The sequence below is a fragment of the Suricata suricatta genome, chromosome 12 (assembly GCF_006229205.1).
Source record: "Suricata suricatta isolate VVHF042 chromosome 12, meerkat_22Aug2017_6uvM2_HiC, whole genome shotgun sequence".
In the NCBI taxonomy this organism is placed as follows: domain Eukaryota; kingdom Metazoa; phylum Chordata; class Mammalia; order Carnivora; family Herpestidae; genus Suricata; species Suricata suricatta.
This window is the reverse complement of record NC_043711.1, coordinates 90749224-90771579: the sequence shown is the minus strand read 5'-3', so window position 1 is coordinate 90771579 and position 22356 is coordinate 90749224. Positions and strand designations below refer to the sequence as shown.

The 22356-nt window shown below is 46.1% G+C and overlaps 1 protein-coding gene across 7 annotated transcripts in view; it reads right to left on the bottom strand.

Annotated features, from left to right (window-relative positions):
• TOX2 (TOX high mobility group box family member 2) overlaps nucleotides 1–22356 on the bottom strand; it is a 134282-nt gene that overhangs the window by 42251 nt on the left and 69675 nt on the right. For all 7 annotated transcript variants that reach the window (XM_029918592.1, XM_029918595.1, XM_029918596.1 and 4 more), the window contains one exon: nucleotides 6598–6843. In XM_029918592.1, the coding sequence (XP_029774452.1) occupies nucleotides 6598–6843 (246 nt within the window). The remainder of the gene's footprint in view (nucleotides 1–6597; nucleotides 6844–22356) is intronic.

The window sequence follows — 22356 nt, the reverse complement described above, 5'->3', positions numbered from 1 at the left end:
GATGTGTCAAGTAGGAGATTGCTGCGGTGGAGGTCTAGGAGGTTTTTTCCTACTTTCTCCTCGAGGGTTTTGATGGTTTCCTGTCTCACATTCAGGTCCTTCAGCCATTTTGAGTTAATTTTTGTGTATGGTGTAAGAAGCTGGGTTTTGAACTTGGGTCAACTTAACTCCAGAGCCCATGCTCCTAACTAGTAAGTGATACTAAACATCAAGAAAACAAAAGCACATAAACCAAACAAAACACTGTCACAATAGATTTCAAAAACAGCCCAAATTCCTGTCCTCCCTGCATCCACACCCTTCTGCAATGGGACACTGAGACTTCTCCTTTAAGAAATAGGGCCGGTTTCTTTGCTCCTGGAAGCTAGGCTTGGCCATGTGCCTTGCTGTGGCCAGTGGGACATCAGCAAACACGAGGAAAGTGGAGGTTTGAAAAGTGGTTTGGAGTACCTGGTCATGAACTCACAGTTTGTGGGTTCGAGCCCTGCCTAGGGATCTGTGCTGACAGCTCAGAGCTTGGAGACTGTTTCGGATTCTGGGTCACCCTCTCTCTCTGCCCCTCCCCTGCTGGCACTCTGTGTCTGTCTCTTTTTCTCAAAAATAAATAAACATTAAAAAAAAATTTTTTTAAATGTGGTTGCACCTGGGGCCTGTCCTTCCTTGATGCTGTTGGGAACCCTGTGGCCATCACTATGGAAACAGGCCCGGGCCACCATGGGATGAGAGACCCCTAGCCCAGCTGACATCAGGCCAATGGCCAGGATGTGAACAAGGTCACCCTAGACCAGGCTGTCCCAGGCCAGCTGCACCCTGACCCCAGGAATCAGACAAGCTGGTCCAGATCAAAAGACCTACCGAACCCACAGAAACCCAAGAAATAGTAAAAGTTCATTGTTTGCTTCAAGCTTGGTACACAGCAAAACTGATACAATCATAAACCAAAACAAACAAAAAAATAAATGCATTAAGGGCAAGAAAACAAATAGTCCAGATTGAGGGTCTCTACTGCCCACTGTGGCTCAGAAGTCCAGACGAGGGTGGAGGGGCAGTCTTTGGTCCCTTTTGCTTGGACTCAGAAGGGGAATCCCGTGCATCTCAATTTGTGAGAATCAAACAGAGGTAGACCAAATCTCCTGGGAGAGGAGGGGTAAGTCAGGGATGGGAGGAGGAGAGGAGATTGGAGGGGAAGACCAGAGAATGGGAAGAGAAGGGTGTGGGTGTTAGTTAAGAAGTGTATCCAGGACCTCCCAGAGTCAATACAGACTCTGCCCCAGACCCCAGGCCCTAATCCAGAGCTGTGGGCTCTCTCATGGGAACTACCTCTACAGCAAGGGGGAGAAGTGGAGACTAAGGATGCCCAGCCCCCTCCCCGACACCCTACGCCAGCATGCCAGTCTGGAAAGACCTTTTACTTGGCATGGGGCTTCTGAACCACGGGCCCTAGTCCACTCTGTGTGGGAGAAGGACCAGCCCTATCCAGATGCTTTGGGACAGCGACATAGGACACAAAGGATCTAACATTACCAGTCTAGCACTCAGGATTTTAATCCAAGTTGGTAAGATCTGAGCCCCCTGGGCCAGTGACATGTGTGGTGGTGGTAGTGGAGGGTCTATCTAACCTCAAACTCACACACTTGTCCAATGTGTCCTGGCTGACTGAGGAAGTATTCCCATTTCCTGTTTGTGAGTTCACTGGCGCTGGAATCTCAATCCCCATTCTATAGATGGGAAAACTGAGGCTGGGAGAGACGGGACTTGTCCAAAACCCCAGAAAAAGCAAACAACAGTCAACTCTGGAGGAGAATGTTTGAAGGACAGCTGCATCCCACCACTCTGGTAACTGAGGCCCAAGACTGGACCACACAGCTGCAGTGACCCCGAGGGCTCGGCTTAGGGAAACCCCACATTCCTCAAATCACCGGAACCCATGGCTGGGGCAGGGGACAACTTTGCCAGAACTCCTTCCCCCTCGGGCCCATCTTCATCCACTCAAGACTCTCCCAGGACTCCCTCTGGTCTTGCAGAAGGTACAGGCTCCCCGGGACCTGTGTGGCAGCATCCAGCACTGTCCCTTCCCAGATTTCCTCTCGTGGGTGTGCCAGGACTGTAAGCTCGGACATTTCCCAAGGACGACTCCAAAATAAATTATTTCAGACTTAACAGAGGCCTGCTTAATAAATTCCACTCTTCCAGTTTCTTTGGGTATTTTAGAAACTGATTTATACATACAATATCTCTCTCAAAATGAGACAATCAACACAGGATAAAATTATTGAGTTATGAAAATAGGGGTCAGATGGAGGTGCAGTGCTTTAAATTAAACTGGCAAAATGTATCTTTCATACTAAATTGACTCTTTTTGTCTTGGAAATGAATGTTTAATCAGTTAAGACGCTGAAGTCGAGGGAGAAGCTTTAAGCATATTTAAAAGGGGCCCAATTCCAGCACTGCACAGGGTTCTTGCCAGCAGCCATACCTTAAAAGCAGAAAAGCTGGCAGCTGCGCATGTCAGGAGGCCGCCAGGCCAGGCCGGGGGCCAGAAGGAATCGGTGGCCTCTGGGACAGAGGCAAAAGGGCCTGGCATAAACGAGATGGTTGTCAAACGCCCTGGCCTTGCTCACCTCTCCAGGGACGACATCCTTGACACATCTCAACCTGCGCAAATAGCATCTGTGACCTCCTGGCCATCGGAACACCTTCTGTGCCGCCTGCGGCCCAGCTGCTCCACCTCTCTGGCACCTGGTAAAACCGAGAGGTGCGTGGGAGCAGCCAGAGCTGGGCTTGAATTCTGGTTTTGTTTCTTAACAACTGTGTGACATTCAGTCATTCACTCATTCGTTTATTCATAGTGTTTCTAGAACGTGCTATGTGTCAGCTCATCACTTCCTAAAGGTGCCTCTTCTGGGCACATACAGCAGAAATGGAGTCTTCACCTGTCTCTCTGCCGGTCCCAGGGACCTCCTCAAGGGCATCTTGGAGGGGCGCTTGGGGGGTTCTGTCAGTTGAGCTTCCGACTCTTGGTTTAGGCTGAGGTCACGATCTCACAGTTCGTGGGTTCAAGCCCTGTGTTGGGCTCTGTGCTGCCAGTGTGGAAACTGCTTGAGATTCTCTCTGTCTCTCTCCGCTCCCCTCCTATTCATTCTTGCTCTCGATATATATATATAAAGTGCATCTTGCGGAGCCAGACAATCCCTGGTGCTTAGTAGGCTCTCAATAAAGGCTGCTGCACAGTTGATCACCGTATGGTAGGCTGAAAACAGCCCCTAAGAATGTCAGTCCTAATCCCTGGAATGTGTACTTGGGAAAACAATTGCAGGTGTGACTATGTTAAGGTTCTTGAGATGGAGGGATTATCCTGGGTTATTCCTAAATGCTATCACAAGTGTCCCTACGAGAAAGGCAGAGGGGACTGTACTGACAGAAGAGGAGGCCATGTGAAGACAGGCAGAAATTCAGCTTGTTGTGGCCACAAGCCAAGCATGGCCGGCAGCCTTTAGAAGCTGGAAGCAGCAAGGGATGGGTTCTCCCAGAGCTTTCGGAGGGAACTCGCCCCTCTGGACACCTTGATGTTGGCCCAGCGACACTGATTTCAACCTGTAGCCTCCCGAGCTGTGAGAGAATCAATTTCCGGTTGTGTTAAGCCACCACGTTTGTGGCAATTTGTTAGAGCAGCCACAGGAATCCCACACAATCACCCGCCTGCTCCAAGCCCCTGTTCCCTTGCTGTGATGCCCCCCACTCGGCTCTTGGGAGCAGCCTGGGAGCAGTTTGTGAAGCCCTCTGCACTGAGCTTGACACCTAGCAGGTGGCGAGCCAAATCCCAGCCCCACCCTCAGTGTGCACGTCCAGATGCACGCAGACACACACCTGCGTCCTACAGCTCAGACGAATTTTAAAAACTTGTCTCTAAGGCGGCCTTGTCTCTCTTCACCCAACACATGGGTGTGTGCTTATCCGGTTTCCAACGTGGTCCGGTAGCCCTCCCCTGGATAAGACAGTTTGGCTTATCTTTCATTAGATAACGAGAGAATATAAAACTCAGCGTACCCCTGAAAACTAACGAAAGAATTCAAGCTATCTGAATTTGTGAAGTATCTTTAACATGAGCTAGTTTTAAAGAAATCTGGAAACAATTCGAAGTGCCTATTTGGACTGAGCCCAACCAAAACATCCTAGGAGGAGTGATCAGAAGGTCATTTTCAGCTAACAGACAGCATTCTTTGTAATTATGAGAGTGACTGTAACCAGGTGGCCCTACAAAAGCTCCTGGGAGTATCTGTTCCTTTAGGTAAGTGAGGTTCATGGGTAAACACTGCCGTTTGGTTACAGTGGGAAAGCGTTGTTAATACTGCCAATACTAACAAATACTCCCGATTGTCTACCCCTGCCAGGCCCTGGCTAAGGCTGCACGCGTGATCTGAGATGCACTTCACTGCAGTCTGAGGTGGGCACTGCTGTGACTCCAAGAAAAGGGAGTGAAGCTCAGGAGGCGGCAGCAGGATCTAAGGCAGGTGTGCGGGACTCCAGAGCCCACGTGTACCCCACACTGTCTCCCCTGCCCGCCACACCGGAGGCCGGCAGCACGGGGCCCAGGACCACAGCCATTCTCCGCCCTGCATTCACAGCCCTTCCCGGGGCACCTGCCAGAGGCGTCTGCTGGCCCTTGCTTGTGTCGCCGTAATTCCCCAACAGAGGTGGTCTGGAGTAGTGACGTCTTGTGAGCAAGCAGCGGTGCAGGCAGCTAAGGCACAGCATTTTAACGAAGTGAAATTAAAACCATATGGCCCTGGATCCTGAGGTCTCTTAGAGCAGAGGAACCCGAGGACCTGCATTATTGATAGGCCCCAAAGAAAAGTATTCCTCAAGAAGTGCAGGATCCATTTCCACTGAGCCCTTGCATCAGACCCCGCACATTGTAAGACACGGAGCTTGAGCTGGCTGCCTCTCCCCTTGCCCTTCCTCCTTTCGCTTCTCCCCTGGATTCAAAGAAGAAAAAAATGGGATGTAGTTCACAACAATCCATAGAGGATACCAGCTTTCTTTTTTTAAGCAAGGAGATTTGATAATAATAAGAGCAAGGAAAAAACAAAACACAGTGAAGATTGTAAGAATATGCACTGCGTGCCCAAGGGTCCCAGGCATCCCACACATGCCTGTCAGCACCCTCTGCGGAGATAAACACGATCAACCCAACACCATGGGATTCCAACAGGAAACCAACCATGTGGTCTCTCTTCCCCAGCCACTGGTGAGTTTGTGACCCAAGCTGACAAAATCGAAGATTGCATCCTCCTGGACACAATGGTTGGTCCAGCCCTGCTCTGTCGTGGTCCTCCCTGGAAGACCCAGACTGCCACTTGCCAGAGATGTCAGGGAAGATGTTGGTTACCGGCAGCCACCATGCCTGCTGTGTGGCAATAGGCATAGGATAGGGCCCTAAGGACACTACTGGGGTTTCTGGATCCAGCCATGCCTGAAACTCCTGTCCGCCCCTGGATATTTCAGTCTTTTTTGCTTAGGCTAGTTTGAGTTTGGTCCCTGTCACTTAGAAATGAATTTAAGAGTTGTGACTAGTATATATTAACTGTGAAGGAAAAAGCAGAAACGAAACAGAAATCATAGTTATTCAGGAGAAGTACCAGGATTCCTTTAAGGGTCTGTGTCTATTATACAAAAAACTCTGTGCTAGTGTTCTATAGATCTTGAGGGTTCAAATCAGCCATTATGCTAAGAAATCATACATTTCTTTAGCATGGGATTCGGGACCCTTCTGATCCAGGCCCTGCTAGATTTTTCACCTCCTCTTTTTCTCTTGCTCCAAGTCCTTTCTCTCCAGCTCTATGAAGAAAATGAACCACATGCTGTCCCCAAGTATGACACGAGCCCTCCTGCCCCTTTGTTTTTGTACATGCTGTTCCCCCAACCTGGAAAGTACTTTCCTGCCCTCATCTGCCTGCCGCATTTCTACTTATCCTGAAAACTTTAGCCCCACAACCACCCTTCTTTTTGGCAGCTTAAACAAGATACAAAATACAATTATTTTTAAAATAATATTAGGATTCTATTTATCTAAAATGTTCAGAACAGGCAGATACCTAGAAATAGAAAGTAGATCAGTGGTTACCTAGGGCTGGGGGTTGTCGGGGTGGGGGTGTTGAGAATGATGACTAAGGGGTACAGGGTTTCTTTTTAGGGTGATTTAAATGATCCAACATGGACTGTGTTGATGGTCACACATCACTGTATAACTAACACCTACTGAGTTGTAGACCTTAAATGGGTATATTTTATGGTGTGTGAATTCTATCTCAATAAGGCCATTATGAAATGACAATAAAGATAAGACTATACTATTAGAAATAATGACAAAACAAATCATACCAAGATATTATAAACAGAGTTCCAGAAGTTTCCTGTGTGAAGACATAAATCACCCTCCATGCCCAGCCCTCATATTCCGCAGACCCCCACACAAGCATCCGAGCCCACACCGGGCACACAAGCAGAGGGTCCTCACCAAAACACTGGCATTGGCTCACTTCTCACCCCCTTCCCTACCGTAACCAACAAGAACCATGGTAGGGGACAGGGACTCACCGTGGGCAGCTGGCCCGATAGCAGGTGGCTGTCCTGGGCCAGCATGTTGGACACCATGATGGCTGGGAGGTCCATGGCCTGATAGGAGTAGGCAGGGAGGAGTCCGTTGGGCGTGAGGCCGTGGCACAGCGAGTGGTAGCCAGCTTCGTGATCCCCCAGGTGCAGGAGGGATGGCTCGGGGAGGTTGGGAGGTGTTATTGGGGGGATCTCATAGTCTTCGTTGCTCTCGTTCTGGCTGTTGTAGGTCTAAAACATCAAAAGGGCATGTTGTTGGGAGTCAGTGTCTCACAACTGCAGAACATGCTTAACAGCAGCAATGGTAACAACTTCTCGGCAAAGGAAAGAAGGGCTGACCCCTCTGCAAGGCAGACAATCAAGATGGCCCTATGACTTGGTCAGATTCCTGCCCCATCTCTAGATGGGTGCTCCCTCCCACCAGAGGGTCTGTATACAAAATCCTGCCCTCCTAGAGGATGGGACCAGCTCTTGTTCCCATCTCTTCTTCATTTTCCTATCAGATCTGGCCACTGCAGTCCACTGTGAGTCCATTTTCCTATACCCACCCATTTTACAGATGGGAGAATTCAGGTCCAGGAGGAAAGTGGCAGGACACCTGGCTGGCTTTGTTGGAAGAGCATATGCCTCTTGATCTCAAGGTTAAGTTCAAGCCCCATGTTGAGTGTGTAGAGATTCCTTAAAAATAAAACCTTAAAAAAAAAACACCAAGAGGAAAGTGGCCCATCCAAGGTTACTTGAAGAGTTGGGATGGAGGTGAAGTATCCTGATTTCCTGCCATGGCAGTTGGATGCCTTTCCCTTGTGCGTCCTGAACACCAAGTCCAATCGGGTCCTCTCCTGGTCTTTCTCATCTTGGTAAATGGCACAAAGATCCCCCCAGGAGCACAAGGTAGGACCATACTGGACACCTTCCTTTCTAATCCTTGTTTGTTTGTATTCAGGACAATGCTGAATAGAAATGGCGAAAGTGGGGACCCTTGTTTTCTTCTTTATCTTAAATGCCTCAGTGTTTCACCACTAAGTACAGTGTTTGCCATAGGCTCTTACAGGAATTCCGTAACAGACTGAGGGCATTCCGAGTTTGTCAAGGTGTTTATTTTTCTTTCAAGTGTGCATGGGTTTTTATTGTTGTTGTTGTTATTGTTTTACTTTTAATGGACTCCTCCCTGCATCTACTGAAAGGCTCAAGCGACTTTTCTCCTTTAATACAGTTAATATGGTAAATTACTTCACTTGGTTTAATATTAGAAAGTGTTAAAGCAACCTTGCATTTCTGGAATGAACTTGGTCATGATGTATTACTGTTTTAATGCATTGCTGGATCATGATTGCGGACACTTTGTTCAGGATTTTTGCATCTAGTTCATGAGTGAAACTGACCTGTAGTTTCCCTCTTTCCTTCTGCCCTTATTGGGTTTTGGTACCGAGGTGATGTGAGCCTGGGGATCACTCTCCTTTTCTATATTCTGAAAGAGGTCAGGGCTGAGGGAAGAGATGTGTGTGGACTGGAAGATGGATGTGAGAAAACTCTTAGGAAAGAGAAATTAGGAGACACAGAGGACAAAGTGAAGGTGTCCAGAGGACACCTGTTCAATCAGCATCCTGGAAGGAGAAGAGTGACGGAAGGGGGAAGAGGAGTAACTGAAGACATAGTGGTTGGGAATATTTCAGAACTGAAGAAAGGCACCAGAGGTGCTGGTGAATATAATGGTAAGTCTTAGAACAATCATAATACATGATGTGTAAAGTGGGGAGTAGAATATGGGAAATAGCATCTTCTAACATCCTTGTTTCCTTTGATAAGTAAAATATGTATGTTAAAATAACTCGGGTAGTTGAAGCCCAACACAATACCTGCTTCCTGGTAGTGAGGCTCCTAGTAAATACTTGTTGGATGAGGCCACTGAGTGGTCAGGGTGAGTAGGATTTGAGTAGAGCTATGGTGAGTATCTAAACACCTGCTTGGTGTCAAAACTTTTCTCCTCAGACACTATGTTTGAACCTCCCCACAGCTGCCCCGGGGAAGAGCCCTGCATATCTACAGAAATATGCTCTGAGAGGATGCTCAGAGAGGGTCCCATCCTTGGACCCAGAGCCGAAGCCACCTCTTGCTCACTGGCTCCCTCTGCAGGGCTGCTGTGGGCACATTTCACAGATGGACAATGGGCAGTCCAGGAAGAAGTGATGGTGCTGCTGGCAAAGGACATTCACAACCATCAGGAATAGGACCTAGTCTTCTGCCCCCAAGATCTGGCTCCTTCCCATCACATGAAACTGCTTCCAAGATCTGGACCAGGATTCAGGAGATGGGGCAGGGAAGGCTTGCATAGATTTGGGGACTGACCCCTGCCTCACTGGTCTATATGTAAACTCCAATCTCTTTATTGCATGATCATTGCCCCTCTCTGGACTCAATTTCCCCATTTGAATAAAGAGAGGGGAGGATGGACTCATCTTATCCATCTCAAGCTCCATGACTAAGAATATTTGCTACTCAATATCTGTGGGATTGAATCTAATTCAATGGGGGACCCAGAGCCGGTACCTGAGATGAACAGAATGGCCAGGAGAGGAGACCCAAGGAAGACTCAGTTCCTCCTGATAAAGCTCAACACATAGGTGGAAACCATGTCCTGGTAGGTCTCAAGTCTGCTGAAAACAATTTCCTCAAGCTTTTTTTTTTTTAATCAAGAAATATAACTACCTAGCACTTATTGAGCATATAGTATATACCAGGTGCAAGCACTTCACAAAATTTAATGAACTAATTCTTACAACAACCCAGTGAAGGAGGTTTCTGGTATTATATGCCCATTTTATAAATACAGAGACACAGAGAGGAGAATTTACTTGCCCAAAGTTACACAGTTAGGAAGAAGCCTCACTCCAGTCACCTCCCTCTTCATCCAATTTATACTGTCTCCAAAGGAAGGTAATGTTTCCTTGCCTGTGACACAGATTCTAGGAATCTGGGTCCTCATAATCTAGTGCCAGTGCCAAGACATGGCCAAATTGAGGGCTTGGAAACCAAGAAACAGGCTTTGATCCAGCCTTGTTATTGAGAAGCTTGGCAAAGCAACATTTCCTTCTAAATGGTGGAGATCAAACCCCAACGCAACCCTCTTCCTTATTGTCTCTTACCTAGAATAAAAACCCTCTTGACTGACTCTTGACCACCCATCATGCAGGGTGTTTTAGATGCACACATTCTCCAATTCTGTCTTTGCTCCATAATTTCCTAGACATGTGACACAAAACTAGACTGTGTTCCTAATGCCCCAGGCATGTCTATAATGACATCCTACGTTTCCCTAATTACAAATGTGTGTCTAATATGACCTTAAGTAGCCATCTCCACTCCCCAGGTATATCTACCCTGGTGTGGGTTATCTCCCTAATTCTTCAGGTGAGTCTACCTTGACATGGATGTCTTCCAAGTTCTTCCAGGCTCCCCAGTTTTTCCAGCTTTATTAAGATATAAATGACATACAATTAATCTCTAATTCTTAAAAGAATACTGTATTTATCCCCATTTAACAAATCAGAAAATCAAGATCTAGAGGTTACATGACCAGGAGGGACCAGGGTCTGATCTGCACACTCTTCAAGGAGCCTCTAGGTGCCATTTCCCCACTGAGACTCTGTCCACTCTGCACCCAGAGCCCACTCTCCAAATAAATACATTCTGAACACTCTGTGCTTACAACTAGTACACCTCTACTGGAGTGTGTGTGTGTGTGTGTGTGTGTGTGTGTGTGTATGTGTGTGTACACACGTGCGCGCGCATGCGTGTACACATGCATCCAGTTGGGGGAGGAGAGAATCTTCTAAACATCTTAACATGGCACCCTAGGGGGGATGAAAATGATTTTTCAGGTTGTGTTTTGATGCACTTTGGTGCATATATGTGGGTGTCAATATAATTTTGCCCTTTAGTGCATCTTCTCCAAGACAAGGTGCCAACAGGTCAACTGGTACTGTTATGATTAAGGGTATGAATGGTACAGGGCTTGGTGAAGGGAGATGGCTATAGGCAGGGGACAGAAAGGAGAAGGGGCCAGAGTAGCCCCAAGTAATCAGAAACGGATGAAGGAGAGAAAGCACTCTGTGGCCCTCTTTGCTCCTCTATGCCTAGCACCTTGCTTGTAAAACCCCCATCACGATACAAACCCAACTACCCACTGCTTCTCACCTTCACCAAGAGAGCTGAGCAAGGCTTTGGTCAAATTTCACCAGAAATCATGGTCACCAGCTGTGTGGTGTCTTCACGCCTCTGGGAACCACTCCCTCCCAGCTTGTTCATTCCCATGGTGGTTCTCCCCAGCCTATCTTCTTTCCTCATCCTCTAGCACTTTTTCTGCCCCTTCGCCCAGTGCAGATGACCAGATGACCTTCTACTTCCCAGGGAACACAGAAAATAACTCTAACAGCATCCTAATGCCAGAACCACAAACGTGTCCATTTGGTACAAACTTGCCTCTTGTTCTGATGCCAGAAGAGCCATCCCTCCTTCCTAAGGCCAACCTCCTTGCTTCTATAGGGAATGATCCTTGCCCATCTGTCCATAGACCTTGAGCATCCCATTAACCCTTCTCGCTTCTGGCTTTTTGGCCTCCCCCTCTGCTGGACCACTGTCATCAGCACCCCCCCATCCCTCTCCAGCTGCCACCACCTCCTCCCAGTCCACTATGTCTTCCTGAAAGGGCTTTCCTCATCTGTAGCCCCTCTTCCTCATCTCCCACTCACTCCGCAGCCCACTGGGACATGCCTTCTCTGCCCCCAAGGCCCCTACCACCCAGTGGCCTCAACGGTGCCAGATCCAATCAGACCACATCTCACTGTCCCTCAGCAATGGCAGTCCAACTATCCCTTTCCTTTATCTTGAGAACATCCCTCCTTTAGCATCCAGAACCTCATGCTGCCCACCTTCTTGCTTCCTCTTCTCCTTTTCCAATGACAACTCCTCCTCCTCTACCCAACCTTCCATGGTGGAGTTTCTCAGCCTGTCTTGACTCTTCTCTCTTCCTGCCCTACACCTTCTCACTGGGTAGAACTTGGGCTCAGTTTTAATTTCCATCTAGTGCCACATTTCCACCTCCAATCTTGGCATTCATCTGAACTCCAGATGTGAGCATCTGAACATCTCCCCTCCCCAATGTTTTCACCTAGTGTCTCACAGCATCTCAAAGTCAACATGTGCAAAGCTATACTCATGTTATCCTCCCCCACCTTGCACCTGTGTCTCCCTCATCCAGTTATCCGTCCAGTTAATAAAGCTACGGACTTGGGGCTTACCCTTGGTCATTCCTCAAATCTAGTGAGACTCCTCTAAACTATCTTTTAAACCTACCTATTTTTCTCCATTCCCACCGCCACTGCCCTGGTCCAGGCCACACTGTCTCTTACCTGAGCAAATGCAACAGCCTCTGTCCTGGCCTCCCACAGCCCACTCCTTTCCCGCCAGTCCATCTCCTCCATGTGGCTAGAGTGGTCTCTAGAAAGATGATCACCTCAGCATGCCACTTCCATACTTATAATGGTTTTGATGGCTCCCCACTGTCCTGAGGATAAAGCCCCTCAGTCCCAAACATGGCTCTGGCATCCTCACATGGCTGCCCTCCATCACCCCTCTAGCCACCTTGCCTGCCCCCAGAGCCTCCCATAGGCTGTTCCCTCTGCTGTCATGTTGTACCCAGCACATGCTCTCCCTTCATCTGACTGATTCCTACTCACCCCTCAGCAATAGGCTGGCTTAAATGGCTTCTCCGATACTCTCTGGAGTGGGTCAGAGCCCCTTACGTGCCTCCAGGTGGCTCTGCATTCGCTTCGGAGGCACTCATCAAACCTGCAGTAAACTAACTGCTTGCATAATTATTTGTTCCATGTTCAGTGTGAGTTCTGCTAAAACAGCCCTTGTTGGTCCTGTCTCCCGGAACCTGGCCAAAGTAAGAGCTCAAGAATAATTAGTCAACGCATGTATGAGCCAGGCCCCAGGACAGACGCCATGAGCATACACCTCATTCAACCTTTGTGCCGCCCTGGACACAAATGATATCTGTCTCCATTACACAGGAGTACAGCGTGTGGTCAAGTGCCGCAGGACCTGGGTTTGGATCCTGGCTCTGCCACACACTAAGTATGTGATTTGAGGCACTTAAAGGACTGTTCAGGATGCTGCCTGGTGCAGAGTCAGCCCGCTTGGTGTCAGCTGTTATTGTCGCCATTGTTGCCCTTGCTCAGAGTTCCAGAGATGTTAAGGAACCTCCCCCAAGAACACACAGCAAGTAGACAACAGCTCACGCACTCAGTACCCTCACTGTGAATGGTCTGAACTCCTCCTCCTCACGCCCCAAGCTGGCACACCATGGGGTGATCTGTCTTCAGCCTGATGGGCTGAGGGCTGACTGGCTTTAGGTGGGACTCAGCCACAGGCCTCATATCATCCCAGAAACCAGGGTTCTAGGGAGCCTCCCCCCTGCAGCAAGACTCCCCGCCCCACATTCCCCCTCTGCGGCCCCTTGCTTGTGCTCCTCACAGTATCACACACCTCCAATTATCTTTTATTCTTTACTTACTTTTTGCTTGTGTCCCCCCACACCCACCCCAACCCCATGAGGGCAGGGGTAAGACTGTCTTGTCACCAGCACGTAGCACAGCGCGTGGCACACAGTACGTGCTCAGTTAGAATGTGGTGAGTGGGCACGTCAGATGGGGAGGGTGCCAGGTTTCAGGTTGAAAGCACCCCTAGGTCCCTCCTGGCAGACTGGCAAACCTTCAGTTATCACCCGGACCACTGCCTTCCTGCCTGCTTTTCCCCCCGCCCCCCAGCTCCCAGAACAGGTTAGCACGGAACATGGGCCCAGTGAACACTGAATGACTGCACGAGTCCATTCCTTTCATTTAAAACCCAAAACCTCAACACACTGGAACCAGCCCAACCAGCCAGAAGCCTTTTGCAAAAATAAGCATATGTTGTATCAAAATATTGGAATAACACAATTACAACAATTCATTTAAAGAGGCAATTAGCACACTTAAAAATAACTAAACATGCAAACACGACATGTCTCCCTCGGATGCAGTCAAATCCTAAATGCATGACACCTGAACATCAGCCCTCTGCTGCCGCATCTTACCGAGTGCCTAGCGTGGGCCAGCCACTGGGCCCAGCTTTTCCACACGCGTTCTCCACTTAACCTGCCTCCGTTCTGCAAAGAACTCATGTGACTATTCTCTCCATTCTGCAGGTGAAGAAGAGGAAGCTCAGAAAGTGGGGGCGTCATGTCCCTAGTACATCTTGGATGCGATTCAAACCCAGGTCTTGTGACTCTGAATCTAGCACTGTCCCACACTGGCTCAGAGGCTTCTTCAAGATTCACTTCTCACGCCTCCTAAATGAGAGATGGGCTTCCCTGCCTCCACCCTTGCTATGGTCTTTTCTCCCTCGGGGGCCAGAATCATCCTGTTAAGATGTCAGATCACAGCACTCCTCTGCTCACCACCCTCCAGTGGTCCCCTTGTCACTCAGAGGAAGAACAGGGGCCTTACAGTGGCTTCCCACCACATGCTATATGGTCTAGTGCCCTCACACCCACCTCTGTGTCCCTCACCTCGCTGACTACCCCCCACCATCCTCCTGGTTCATGCCATCCTGGCCACACCAGGCATGATTCTGCCTCAGGGCCTTTGCACTGCTCTCTGGAACACTCTTCTCTCAAATACACAGCTCATTCCTTCACCACTTGTGTTTACTCAAATATCCCCTTCTCAACAAGTTCAACCCTCACGGCTCAATTTAAAATCACAAACCACAGCCATGTTCCATTTTCTGTTTATTTTTATCACTTTTTTAATGTTTATCACTTTCTAACACCTTACACATTTTATTGATTTGTTACTTGTCTCACCCCATTAGAATGTTGGCTCCATGAAGGAGGAGGTTTTCATGTTTTGGACACTGCTGTACCCCCAGTTTGCTCATCGGTAATGAGTGCTCAAAAAGTAAATGAACTTCTCACCAAATGCCAAGAAGCAGAGCGTGGTAAGAAATGAATGGGTTGGCAGAGCATGAAGACCCTCCATGCGGGGGAAGCCTTGGCTGTGACCCAGGGGTAGGACAGGTGGTTTGAATTAAGCCAGCGTTTCTCCTTCCCCAGAAGTGGTGCATGAAAAACCATAACTGATTGTCCTTTGTGGGGAGTGGCTGGGGAGAGAGGCGTTGAGGCAGACGGCAGCCAGCATGTGGAGTTTACCAACATGCAAGACGGACTAGCTCCCCAACCACACAGAGCGGGGTTATGACGCTGCAAGAATCACCTTGTTCCTCAATTTCTCTCTGTGTGGTTCTCCTTCCAAATAACTAGTGAATGGGAATTCAGAGCAAAACAAGATGGTGGGGTAGAAGGGGCCTGCAAAAGGACAGACTGCCGGGCTGTCCGGGCACCACGAAGGGAATTCCAGGAAGGGAAGAATGCTACACTAATTCCAAGATGTGGCTTGCCCTTTGGGTCAGGGGAAGCCATCTCCCGGAGTTTCTAGGAGGAAAGGTCTTCATTAAACATCAAAGGCAATAACTCCTTGAGACAGGGGTGGGAAGGGGGTACACAGGGGCAAAAGGGAGGTCTCTGGGCCTTGAGGAGGGGCTAAAGAAGGAATCTAAGAATATCCAAAGGGGCTAGAACCCTGTTGCAGTGATAAGCTTACGTTCTATGAAATCATCAGAATATACTTTCACATACAACAAAAAATGACAAATGAATAAAAAATTCATCAATAGGGAGTAAAATATACATACTGTGTGTATATGTGTGTGTGTTCTTTCAATATATATATATATATTCTTTCAAATTGTTCCTTTCTGAAACAAATGCTTTAAAAGCTCAAACCTAGAGAATGAAAAGTAAACCCAAGAAAGGAATTTTAGAAGGAGCTCAGAAACCACTACAGTTTATATTCTTTCAAAATAGCTATTGTTAAAGTGACTGCAGATTTAATGTGACTCTTTTATAAGGATTTCTAAAATAGAAGAGATAGCGTAGGATTAAAAAATTAATGATCACCAACTAAAAATGTGGAGGATTTCAGCTAGAAGTTGTGTCTTCCTTAAAAAGGGAAATTACAGGGGCACCTGGGTGGCTCAGTCGGTTAAGCGTCTGGCTTCAGCTCAGGTCATGATCTCACGGTTCATGGGTTCAAGCCCTGCTGACAGTGAGCTCAGAGCCTGGAGCCTGCTTTAGATTCTGTATCTCCCTTTCTCTCTGACCCTCCCCTGCTTGCGGTGTCTCTCTGTCTCTCAAAAATAAATTTTAAAAAAACATTAAAAGAAAGGAAATGACAGATACTGATTAGTTATTTACAGTGTAAGGAAAATTTGTTTAAATATATTTGTTACAACTTTTAAAATTTATAGAGGTGAAATTCATGTCACATAAAGTTAAGCATTTAAAAATTAACACTCTAATTGCTTTTAGTATGCTCACCATGTTCTGCAACCACCCCTTTTACCTAGTTCAAGAACATTTTCATCACCCCAAAAGGAAATTTCATGCCCACTAAGCAGTTTCTATTCTCTCTGTCCCCTCAACCCCTGGTAACCACCAATCTGCTTTCTGTCTCAGTGGATTTACCTATATATAGTTTCATATAAATGCAACCATATAATATGTGACCTTTTGTGTTTGGCTTCCTTCATTTAGCATAATGTGTTTGACGTTCATCCACACTGCAGCGTGTGCCAGCACCTCATTCATCTTATGGCTCAATAATAGTCCATTGTATGTAGATACCACAATTTGTTTCTCCATTCATCCACTGATGGGCATTTGGGCTGTTTTCATCTTTTGGCTATTGTGACTAGTCCTGCTTTTTGTGCATATATTTGTTAGAGTCTGTGTTTTCAGTTCTTTTGTGTATATAGTGAGAAGTGGAATTGCTGGGTTAATAGGAACTCTACACCTAACTTTGAGAAACCATCAAATTAGTTTTCACCCAGCAACATCTGAGAGTTTCAATCTCACCACATCCTCACCACCAACAACTTATGCTCCACTCTTTTTTATATGGCTTTTTTATAGCCAACCTAGCTGGTATGAAATGGTATCTTCTTGTAGCTTTGATGTGTATTTCCCTAATGACCAATAATGCTGAGCATCTTTTCATGTGTTTCCTGGCCACTTGCATATCCTCTTTGAAGAAATGTCTGTTCACGTCTTTTGCCCAGTTTTAAATTGGGTTGTCTTTTTGTTGTTGTATTATAAGAATTCTTTATGTATTCTAGATACAGACCCTTATAGGATATATGATCTGCACAGGTTTTTCTCCCAATCTGTAGGCTCTTTGTTTACCCTTCTCATAATGTCTTTGGATCCACAAGCGTGTGTAATTGTCATGAACTCCAATTCATCTAACATCTCATCAATTCATCTTTTGTTGCTCATGCTTTTGATGTCATACCTAAGAATTCACAGCCAAATCCAATGTTATGAAGGGTTATCTCTATGTTTTCTTCTAAGATGTTTATGGCTTTAGCTCTGAGACGTAGGTAAGGGGTCCATTTTGACTTAACTTTTAAATATAGCATGAGGTAGAGTCCAACTGCATTATTTTGCACATGGTATTCTGTTGTCTCAGAACAAGTTGGTAAAGAGACTATTCTGTCCCCACCAAAGGGTCCTGGGACCCTTATCAAAAATCAATTGGCCATAGATGTAGGTAAGGGTTTATTCCTTGACTCTTTTAATTCTATGCTATTAATCTGTATGTCTATCCTTAAAACAGTACCACACTGTTCTATTGTGGCTTTCTAGAAACTGGAAGATGTGTATTATTCAACTTTTCTCTTCTTTTGCAAGATTGTTGTGGCTACTCAGGGCCCTTTGCAATTTCATATGAATTTGAGGATCAGCGATTACATTTCTGCCTCAAAAGCTTGGTAGAAATTTGATAGAGATTATACTCAATCTGTGCCTTGCTTGCATGGTATTGCAATCTTACCAAAATTATGACTTCCTATCCATGAACATGGGATGTCTTTCCTATTTATTTAGATCTTCTTTAATTTCTTCAACCAATGTTTTGTATTTTTCAGTGTTCTAGGTCTTTCACCTGCTTGGCTAAATTTATCCCTACATTTTTCTTCTTTTGAACACTGTTATATATGGAATTGTTTCTTTGGTTTCCTTTAAGGATTGTTCATTTCATTTTATATAGAAACATTGCTGATTTTTGTGTGCTGGTCTTGCACCCTGAAACTTTTCTGAATTCACTTATTAGCCTTTTTGTTTATAATTGGAAGGGAAAGCAGAAACTCCACACTGCTGGAGGAACTAAAATAAAGGAAATTTTAGGCATGTCTAAAATAAAATGACAGAGAAGGTTAAAAATAAACATATGTCAGGTAAGTAAAAAGCAGAAGTGGTAAAATTAATAACAAATAAGGTATAATTCAGGGCAAAAGCACTGAAGGAACTAAGAGATATACTTAAGTTGATAAATGATACAATCTACAAAGAAGAAATGACAGACATAAACTTTTATGTAGACTAATAAACCACAGGAATATAAAATGTAAAAGACTGTTAGAAGTACAATGAAGATTCAACAAAACCATAAACACAACAAGACACTAACAGTCCTCTTCAAAAATTGACAAACCAATCAGATAGAAATCAGTAAGGATAGAAGAGTTTAACACGATTCACCCTCTTGATTTCTTCCATTATGTAAAGAACACATTCTTGTCTAATGTCCTTGGAACACTTAAAGAACATGACAGTGTATAGCTACATAGATAATCTCACATTTTTCAAAAGGTAGAAATGATATAGGGCACACAGTACTATATAAATGTACTAGGGGCGCCTGGGTGGCTCAGTCAGTTAAGCATCCGACTTTGGCTCAGGTCATAATCTCACGATTCATGAGTTCAAGCCCCGCATCCGGCTCTGTGCTGACAGCTAGCTCAGAGCCTGGAGCCTGCTTCTGATTCTGTGTGTCCCTCTCTCTCTGCCCCTCCCCTGCTCATGATCTGTCTCTCTCTGTCTCTCAAATATAAATAAATGTTAAAAAATTTTTAATAAAAAAATTAAAATGTACTAACCTAGGGCGCCTGGGTGGCTCAGTTGATTAAGCGTCCAACTTTGGCTCAGGTCATGATCTCATGGTTTGTGAGTTTGAGTCCCTCATCAGGCTCTGTGCTGACAGCTCAGAGCCTGGAGCCTACTTCCAATTCTGTGTCTCCCTCTCTCTTTGCCCCTCCCCCATGCTCATTCGCTCTCTCTCAAAAATGAAAAAACATCAAAAAAATGAAAAAGATAAATGTACTAACCTAATTTTAACAAAAATCAAAGATGGTACAGAAAGAAAGAACAGAAAAAAAAATAGAGGGAGGGAGATGCTCTTAAACCCTTAGACCCTTTAAGAGCAATCTTTTTTTTTTTTTAATGTTTATTTATTTTTGAGGGAAGGAGGGAAAGAGAGAGAGTAAGGGGGGAGGGGCAGAGAGAGAATGAGACACAGAGTCTGAAGCAGCCTCCAGGCTCCACACACTCAGCACAGAGCCTGACATGGGGCCCAAACTTACAAACCTCGAGATCATGACCCACGCTGAAGTCGGACGCTCAACCAACTGAGCCACCCAGGTGCTCCCAGAGCAATCTCCTACAGAACTCTTGGGTTGAAGAGGAAACCATAACCAAAATTACAGACAATGAGAACACCACCTGACAAAACCTGTGAGAAGTGAACAATGGAAAATTTATAACTTTATACCTAAGTGAATTTATTAGAAGGCAAGAAAAACAAACAAACCAACAAAAATAAACTCAATACTCAACTGAAGAAGCTAGACATGGAAACAAAATAAACCAAAAGTCAGTAGAAGAAAGTAGAATGAAACCGAAAAAATAGATAAAGATAGATAAATTTAAGGAACAGCTGTGTATTTTAAAAGGCTAACAAAAGGGAAAACCACTGACAAAAAAAGAAAAGAGAGGATACCCAAAAGGGAATGAAAAATATATTGATTCCTGGAAAGTCAATGACAATTCCTTTGTAATACAGTATAAAGATAATTTTCATAAATGTTTTTATTATTTCCACCTTAATTCTGTTATTTAAATCTTCTAAATCACACTTGTTTCCTTTTTCTGCTTGATTCTTGGTTTATGAGAGAGGTAAAAATGTCTACCGTGATTGTGATTTGGTCAATTTCTTCTTGTATCATTTTTGCTTCATCTGTTTCAGAGCTATGTCATTAAGTATTTAGAAATTACTGTTATCTTTTTGGGGAAGTATGCCTTTCACAATTTGATGGTTTCCTACTTTATCCAGGTAATGCTTCCAGAAGGTTCTCAGACTGGCATGTGGACTCCACTTCCATCACCCACCCCAACGCTGTGTAAAAGAAAGGAGGAGCTTCCCTGAGGGGGAATCTATAGGAGTAGGGGGGGCCCCTGTTTAAGCCAAGTAAGAAAGGTCCCCAGTAGCACAGCTTGCTGGGACTCAGGATATAGCAAAAGACAGGAGGCGGCACCTCACTCCTTGGCGAAGCCTGGATAGAAAAGCTCTCAGAAGGACCCAGTTCGTGTCCCCAGAGTTGAGAGAGTCAGGATGTTTGGGGAGGAGAGCTGGGGCTGCCTGAAATGGCAGAGATTGAGAGAATAAAAGAGAGAGACAGAGAGGGTGAGAGAGACAGAGACAGAGAACAACCGGCAGGTGTGTGGTTTGGCAAGGCCAGGATGTGTGAGTGGCCCCGGGAGCAAGTGAAAGCTAAGGAAGGCAGTGGCTGAACGCACCTGAAAGGGTCCCACCCAAGACGGCGGCCTGACACGGCAGGGAGGCCTGGGCAGCGGGAGTTCCAACGGCGGGTGTACTAGCTGCAGAGCAGGTCAGGAGAGGTGAGCTGCCGTGTGAGCCCCAGCTCAGCGTGCCTCGTGAGAAGAACCAGTATGTGACAATCGGCTAGAACAGCAGGCGTGGATGGTACACCAGGCAGCAAGATGTTCTGATCCTACTCCTTGAACCCCACCTGCCTGTCGGATCCCAGGGTCTCCAGTGGCAGTGGAGGAAATAGGTGTGGTGGGGGAAGTAACAGACCTCCCTCATCCTCACGGCAGTTTCCCAAGGCCATGAACCAAGGCCACGAACCAGGAGGAAAGAGCAAGGGATGGGTCTCTGCCAGCCTGCTGAATACACAGGACTTCGGGGTTCCAAATGTTTTCTGTATTTCAAATATTTTTCCCAAAAAAGGTTTGAAGTTTCTTGGAATACAGAATCAGTGAGTACTGGGTTTTTTGTTTGTTTTCCTTTCTTTCTTTCTTTAATGTGCAGATGGAATGTTGGATTTGGGGTTAGTCTGACCCGGTGGAATTCTAGTCCTGCCACTTACTTGCTGAGGGACCTCTGGCAATTTATCCAAACTGTCTACCCCTGAGTGTCCTTACCTATGAAACCCCACCTAACAGCTGAGAGAATTACACAAGGAAACAGCTGTGAAAACACATGAACAGAGAATCAACATGACCCTTTCCCCCATACCCAAGGAGGGGGAGAAAAGACATCAAGTGGTAAGCAGAACAAGTGTTAAATATCATTTCCATTTTACAGATGAAGAAACTGAGGTTCAAAAGGGCAAAATGACTTATCCAAAGTCACATGGGTAGCATTTATGGAAATACAGACATGAAGCCCTATCTGGAGCCAACACATACTCTGCCATTATTTGCACCCCTCTCAACACACACATTAATCCTGATTAGCCCGGATCAGTCCTGTTTATGCCTCTTGTCCCAGGATAATTTTTAATAGTGCCTTCTTTCACCCTAAAATCATCTTGGTTTGGTGGCAGCTGGGTGGCTTAGTTGGTTGAGCATCCAGATGATTCGTAATTTTGCCTCAATTCATAATCCTAGGGTCGTGGGCTCGAGCCCCACATTGGGCTCTGCTCTGTATGTTGGAGCCTGTTTGAGATTCTCTTTCTCTCCCTCTGCCCCTCTGCCCTGCTCACACTCTATCTAAAATAAAAATTAAAAGGGGCACCTGGGTGGCCCAGTCAGTTGAGCGTCCAACTTCAACTCAGGTCATGATCTCATGGTCAGTGAGTTCGAGCCCCACCTTGGGCTCTGTGCTGAGAGCTCAGAGCATGGAGCCTGCTTCCCATTCTGTGTCTCCCTCTCTCTCTCTCTGCCCCTCCCCTGCTGTGCACACGTGTGCGCTCGCTCTCTCGCTCTCTCTCTTTCTCAAAAAAACATTAAAAATTTTTTAAAAATAAAAACAAAGAATGAAATTGTCCTTGTTTGGACAATAATTTACATGGCCACCCTACCCTCCTACTATTTTCACAAGTAAAATCCACACCCTGTGAGAACATCTCAGTGAAAAGACTGTCATTCAGTTCAGTGTTTCCTGGCTCTGTTTTCAAAACAAGGAAACCTTCTCCAAGGAAAACCTTATCCAAACCTGAAATCCCATCAACAGGAGCAGGGCACCCAGGGCTATGATTATGATGTGTACAGCGATTTTATGAATTCAGTGGGGAATGAAATGCAATTTTGTCAGGCTTGTCTGTGTCCATAATGACCGAGTCAAATTAATCATCTTGGATAATGCCCCTGTGCCGCCTGCCCCAGAGATGTGTAATAGAATCTTTCTGATTCATGTCTCACAGTACATTGGGGCTGGAGTATTGCTGCACTTCTGAAAATCAGTACAGTTATGCCTTCTTGTTGGGCTAGCATTTTCCTGG